This window comes from Natrix helvetica (genome assembly GCF_964273705.1).
Source record: "Natrix helvetica genome assembly, chromosome: 5".
Classification (NCBI taxonomy): domain Eukaryota; kingdom Metazoa; phylum Chordata; class Lepidosauria; order Squamata; family Natricidae; genus Natrix; species Natrix helvetica.
Window position 1 is genome coordinate 13,202,700 of NC_138551.1, and position 7,307 is coordinate 13,210,006.

At 40.6% G+C, this 7,307-nt stretch overlaps 1 protein-coding gene across 1 annotated transcript in view; it reads right to left on the bottom strand.

The window, feature by feature from the left end:
• MFN1 (mitofusin 1) overlaps positions 1 to 4,028 on the bottom strand; it is a 34,925-nt gene extending 30,897 nt beyond the window's left edge. The window contains exons 1-2 of the mRNA XM_081954222.1: positions 3,870 to 4,028; positions 539 to 660 (exon numbers count right to left, since the gene is read on the bottom strand). Of these exons, the coding sequence (XP_081810348.1) occupies positions 539 to 653 (115 nt within the window). The 5' untranslated portion in view covers positions 654 to 660; positions 3,870 to 4,028. The remainder of the gene's footprint in view (positions 1 to 538; positions 661 to 3,869) is intronic.
• Between the last annotated feature and the right edge of the window lie 3,279 nt (positions 4,029 to 7,307).

Below are 7,307 nucleotides of genomic sequence, written 5' to 3' on the forward strand. Positions count from 1 at the left end.
AGCTGGGACAAGTAACGGAAGCTCACTTTGTTACGCAGAGCTAGGGATACGAACCGCCAAACTGCTGACCTTTCAATTCAACAACTCAATGTCTTAGCCCCCGCGTCCCATGCACCAACATTAGTAAGATACAATTAGCTTGAGGCCTTTTTCCGGTTATAAAGTGTGTTGAGGCACCAATTTTTGGCTATTTCTTCCTTTGTAGAGTTATTATAAGAAACAGAAAACCTGCCAGCCATTTATTGGCTGACCAAAATTTAAGGAATCTGATATTCGGCTTGTGGCACTGTGTACAATAAAACATTTGTGAATTTTAAGGACCGTTAAAAGAGTGATGAAACAAACACCTTCCAAAGGGACACCTCATGAATATTCCAAAGTGGGAAACACTTCTCTTTGAATCATTTAAGCTTTTGCGAGGTTCATGCAGCTGCTCCCCATCTTCCCGTACATGGGCCAGTGCAGCTGCCCTCCCACCCCCACAACCCTTACTCTTCCCCAAATATGCATTCCTTGTCCATCTGGGCTTAAAACCAACCTTCAACAAAGTTTGCTCCTTCAGTAACAAAATTCAGTAGTTCTTCAAAAATGGCAGTAATTGTCTTCTTGGCCAACACAAAGTGTTTGAGTGGAGAGGTATTAGAGTCCGCCATGATGGATCTGAAATGATATTGAAGAGAACAATCAGGTATTCAGATGGAAACCAGGAGACTGTAAATTCTAGTTCTGCCTTCGGCATGAAAGCCGGTGGATGACTTCTGACCAGTCACCAAGAGACTGTAAGTTCTAGTTCTGCCTTTGGCATTAAAAACCTGACTGGGTGACTTTGGGTCAGTCATTTTCTCTCAGCCTAACCCACCTCACAGGTCTGTTGTTGTTGGGAAAATAGGAGGAAGAAGGAACATTAGGTATATTCACCAACTGGAGTTATTTATATAAATAGTAAAGGTCAGACATTAAATAAATCCCACCCAGAAAATGTCTTCCATGGTCATAAAGAGAGTTTTAACTCCATGATGACCTGGGAAGAAACATGGCTGGTTAACTACCTGTCCAAAGGGAGATGGAATTCTAGATAGACCGACAAATGTATCCACAATGCTTCTTCCAGCCCCCAGTCAAAGCAAATATGACAAGTCAGGGGACAGTTGAAACTGACACCATATTGGTGAACTCCATTGGTTGTGTTTTCCTTGATTGTGGGAAATGAATGTATGTATGTATGTATGTATGTATGTATGTATGTATGTATGTATAGATATAGATAGATAGATATAGATAGATAGATATAGATAGATAGATATAGAAAGAGATAGATAGATAGATAGATAGATAGATAGATAGATAGATTAGATAAGATAGAGATAGATAGATAGATATAGATAGATAGAAAGATATAGATAGATAGATAAGATTAGATAAGATAAGATAGATAAGATAGATATAGATAGATAGACAGAAAGACAGAAAGATAGATAGATAGATATAGATATAGATAGAAAGATATAGATGATAGATAGATAGATATATTAGATAAGATAGATAGATAGATAGATAGATTAGAGATGGATAGATAGATAGATAGATAGATAAGAGATAGATAGATAGAGATGGATAGATAGATAGATAGATAAGAGATAGATAGATAGATAGATAGATAGATAGATAGATGATAGATAGATAGATAGATAGATAGATAGATAGATAGATAGATAGATAGATAGATAGATAGATAGATAGATAGATAATCAGTTTTGCTATGTAATCTCTCCATAAAATTCCCTCAAACTGAATATATATTTTGTGGCATTTCGTGCATTCATTTTGTTGTGGATAATCGCCATACTTCGGAGAGGTGGGGCAAGGGGAGATGCATAAATTAGTTCATAACTGTAAAATATATTAAACGTCAGTATAAAACCAGACATTCACTTCAACCAACCTAGATTCAGCTTTTAATTCAAGACAGATATATAGTTAGAAGACCAAGCAGTTACTCATATTTATCTTTTTTGTTTCATAAACCCAACAGCTAATTTTTTTCACCTTAGCAATGGAGTTTTCCTTCTGCATATATTACCAATATTTGGGGGGGGGGGAATGAAATGCAAAGTATGCTGAGATTTGGAATCCTCTTTTTAAAAACACCTTATTGCTTGAAACTGTCAAACAGTGATTGAAACTGACTAGCTTTTTCAGTCCAGGATGAAACCAGGAAAATGCAGCAGGGCTAAAAAGCTTTAGAGTCTTATTTTCCCAGTGCCACACTGACCTAGATACTCAGAGTGTATGCGCCCTGCCTACTAGCACCGCCAATTTAATGCTGTACATGGAATCTGTTTTCCCGGAAATGGATCGTGTTGCAACTGTGGCTAACCAACCCGTGTTATTTGAAAATATATTAGTATCAAATTAACAAACATTGCACAAATGCTATTGATGCTGCCCAAATTAAGATGCCTCATTCGAGGAAACGAAACTTTCATTTCCATACAGCCTAAAACAGAAACAAAGGAGTATGCAATAGCAAGGAACAGCTTACAATATTAATCAGAGCAGAGTGGCTTTCAGACAGCAGAGGCCATGTCTCACACATTAATTCCTAACACTAGTGTGCTGAGATATGTGCAAAGCACAAACCAAAATTAAACCTATATGGAATGCAGTCCAATGGTCAAGAAAACTACTCCCAGCTGGACTTTGACAAAAAAAGGTAACTTGTGCCACACATACAGAGCATATTACTTTACAGAAGGTTGCTAGGAAGCTCACATCTATTTCTCTTACAGCTATATTCTTGTATAGATCTAATGTCTATGCTGGGTTCTCCAAAGTGCCAATATTGGCCCCAGGGGACTATTTATTATTAGTAGTAGTACATTAAAGTAATATTAATTAAATTATTGTCTTATAATAAATGTTTGAGGGTCAATGAGCATTAAGGAAACAATGAGCTGAAGAGTTTGGTCGACCCTATCTTTCAATTGCAGCAAGTAGACGAAAATAAGGATGAGGAGCTAGCAAACTATTGAGATATCCCTCTGAAAGTTCAAAAAAACGTAAGAGCACAATCTTTGGTCTGCAATTTTTTAACTGATCCGCCTGGTCTTCTCTCCCATCCAGAAGTTTCCATCTGTTGCTCCTTAAAAGCAAGCTGCTTTCCTCTCCCCCAAGGCAAGAGCCTCCCAAAGCCAAGTTTCAAGCCAAAGGATGGGTGGGATGGCGTGGGGGTATCCAGGGTCAGCTTTTTTGCAAAGAGACTTTTGGTTGAAGCTTTAAGGGCATTAAGCCTTGCCCCCCCCCCAAATCCTTTTCTTAAGAGTTGCAAACTTCAGAATGACCAGAAAACTAAACACTGCTTAGCCCTGAAGTCCAGCAATGAAAGGTGTGAAAAAAAACAACAACCAAAAACAGCAGAAGCTTTTTAGATTGAACCCTCCAACATCAGCTGTCCCCCTTTCTTTCGGAAACGACCCCTCCCCCCAAAACATCTGCCCCCTAAACTCCCTCCCCCACCCCAAACTGATCAGATTTTTTTAAAAAATAGAAATATATAAGTGACTGCAAATGCCTCGATCTCTTCCCCCTGGAATTTCAGGGTTGGGGGCTGCCCAGGAAAAGTGGGCAACCAGGAAGGGAGGAAAAGTTCGGCCTGATACCCCCCGCTCCAGAGACTGGGACTACTACTCCCAGTCCGCTGGGCACTGTAGTCCAACGCACCTGGGGGGGAAGCACGAGGTGGGGGGGGGAGAAAGGATGCCAAAACGAAGCCCCCCCACGCCCGCGCTAGGATCCACCAATGACCCCCCCCCCGCCTCACTAATTAATTGGCTAAAGGCTCCCCCTTCAGCCTCCCCTCCCCTCCTTACCTGGCGGGATGCGCGAGGGTCTTGGCAGGACGAGCGGGGCTCGCGCCCCCAGCTTCAGAACCTCAGCGGCGGCTTTGCCCCGCCTCCCGCTCTCGCCCAATCACGAGGAAGCGGCGGCCACTTCCGGCTCCTCTTCCCACGCCGGCTGTGCTTTTTGCCTCATCTTTACTCCCGGTACTTACGCGCCAGGGTTTCCTCCCGCCCCGCCCCCCGGAGCATGCGCAGGACGCTTCGAAATGCTTATCTCGCGGTCTCCCTCGCCTCCTTCGTACCACAGCCTGAAGTATAGTGGGGATCCAAACTCTCTTCCTCTTCATTCCCCCTTCCCCTTCAACCTTTCTCTGCTCCTTCAAAATCCGGACCCGTACCAAGTGGCAGTAAACAGAGTTTTAAAGATTTATTTTTAGGGTACCGTTTCGTGACCGTCCGGATTTTTTTGCAGCCAGATAGGATAGGTTTATCTTAAGAGGCCCGGGTAAATGGAACTGCCATCTATTTCAGGTTGCCGTGTGACTGCTGACTATGCGGGGCAAAGGACTGTCCACGGAGATAGATATTGGAGTGGTAGTCGGGTCCAATTAAGGGTTTATGTAAGGCAATGTTATCTTTCTCTCTTTTAAAAAAACAACAACTTTTATTTAAAGAAGATTTTATGTAGATTTTTAAAAACTATAGAAAGATACCGGTAAAAGAAAAAGCAGAAAAAGAAAGAAAATGTAAAAGGATGAAAGAAAAAGAGAAAGATGAGAAAAAGGAAAGAAAAATAAGATACCTAAAGAAGTGATTTTCAATCTTTGTGGCAGTTACAAACATAGCAATTGCCTATATAATATTGTCTTCCAATATCATAATCCTGACTCTCTTATTCCCCATAGACAAAACTTTTAATCAATAAATCCCGGAATCACCAGTTCATTTTTGTCCATTTTCAGAAAAATGTCCATAAAGGGCTTTTAGTTTTTTATATAAATAATTATACTTTCTTAATCAAACAAGCCATATTTAGCCATTTCTGCAACTTGGCATCTGTAAGGCGAAGTTTCCAACTTGGGCCGCTATAAGATGGGTGAACTTCAACTCCCAGAATTCCTCAGTCAGCCCAACGTCACGTGCCTAGATTGAGAAACACTGCTGTATAACGCGTATAGTAGTCTAACGTTCAAACTATTCCTTAGCTCTATAAATGCGCTTCTCTTTTTCCATGAAATACACTATTAAATTTAGTCTAAGAAAAGAAGTTCTTAGGGCTTTTCTCTCTCTCATAGATTGAAAAAAGCGTCAAAGACTGTTTTCCAGGTTATTTCCTGAATGGGTCAGATTTTTATTCCAAATCCTTTGGAAAATAGAATCGGCAAGATAATTTGGACAAAGAAAATAGACTCTAACGTGTTATTAGATTGGTGTTTGCTTTTTAGTGTTGCTTTGCTCCTGTGTGCACTCTTATCTTTCCTGTCATTTTCTCTTTTGGGTGTCCTGCCTATATATTAATGTTACTGGCTTTTTTATATGTAGCTTTAGGCTTCTTGTAAATTGTCACATCCTTGATGAAGCTTGTAATTTGTTAAATGAGTTTTCAAGAGCTATCCCTCATTATTTAAAATCTGTACAGAAAACTCAGACACAGGAAGAGGTAGTTGTTGGTTAGAAGGCTCATGGATCTGCTAAATCTGTTGGCTCATGGATCTGCTAGTGACCTCAGGGTGTGGAGGTGTCTAGAGGCTACAGGTAGCCCTGACCTCCAAATGAACTCCAGACAATAGGACAAAAGAACTCCTAAGCCTCCAAGGCTGAAACTGATAAATCCTATCTTTAGATAGGGAAATTGGCAAATATCAACAATCTAAATAAAACTGGGGATGGGGGAAGAATCTCAAGATGTTAGAAGTTCCTCATTTCATTAAGAGATTTCTTCACACACATACACACACCTCTTATCTGAGGTCACAAAAGATAAAGATTGCAAAATCCCCACAGGGAGCCAAGCTGCATTTCCTCCCTACCAAACCAGTTGTGCTTTCTAGTTAAGAGAGGCTATAATTTTCCACGCTTTCTAGGAATAACAAAGACTTCTCTATAAAACCAACCACTTCCAAACTATGATATGAAGTGGCCACCTTCAATTCCTAGATTAGGCTAGATTGTTTACCGAGTTGGTAATTCCTTGATTGAGTTATTGCTCATTGCTTATCTGGGTTTTAATGGCTGGCTAGGAGTTATTGTGGTATGATAGCTTTTGGATAGTCCCTTTTTTGAATGTCTATGAAGATTCTCAGTCATCCAGGTCATGGTTGTCCCAAATATGCTTTTTCAAGAGGCAGCTAGACTTTATGGTTTTTCTTTCAAAACATTTCTCTTTTGAATGGTACTATAGAACATAAAATAATAGGGCTGGAAGGGATCCCAAAGATCTTCTAGTAGTTCAACCCCCCTGTGCAAGGCAGGAGACCTTATGCTATCCTAACTAAATGGCTGTTTTTTAAAATCTCCATTATTCCATTAATTGTTCTCACAGTCTGAAAATTTCTCCTTACTTGCAAGTTAGATCTCTCTTTAAAAAGCACCCACCCATTACTTCTTGTCCTGCTCTCTGGTTATTTGGAGAGTCAGTCTCCTCTTTGTAAGGTCCCCTTAAGTACTGGAAGACAGTCATATCTCTTCCCAATTCTTTTTGATAGGCTAGACCAGGGTTGTCCAAACTTGGGAACTTTTAAGACTTGTGGACTTCAACTCCCAGAATTCCCCAGCATGGCTGGCTGGGGAATTCTGGGAGTTGAAGTCCACAAGTCTTAAAGCCATGCCGGGGAATTCTGGGAGTTGAAGTCCACAAGTCTTAAAGTTCCCAAGTTTGGACACCCCTGGCCTAGACACATCTAGCTCCTTCAACAGTTCATCCTAAGATTTAACCTCCAGATCCTTTATCATCTTTTTTCCCTCCTATAGTTTCTAGAGCTTCAGCATTTTTTTTCATGGTGACCAGAACTGTAAGTAGTACTCCATCTGTTGCCTCACGTGTGGGGTAAAATAGCAATAGAATTTAGACTTATATGCCACTTCACAGTGCTTTACAGCCCTAAGCTGTTTAGAGTCAGCATATTGTCCCCAACAATCTGGGTCCTCATTTTATTGATCCCAGAAGGATGGAAGGCTGAGTCAACTTTGAGCCTGGTGAAATTCGAACTGCCAAATTGCAAGCAGGCAGGCAGAAGTAGCCTGCAGTACTGCATTCTAACCAGTGCGTATGTATGAATGAATGATTTTGTATGTATATGTGGTTTAGTTCTATGTGCCTGTTGATGGCTGATTTGACCAAGCGCCAGGCTTTCAGTAATTCTCTAGCATTTTTTGATTTAGCTCCATCCAAAAGTGGCATATCTCCTCATTCAAGAACATTCTGTCATGGTTGGATTTTTCATATGGGGGAAACAGTTATCTTTAGGC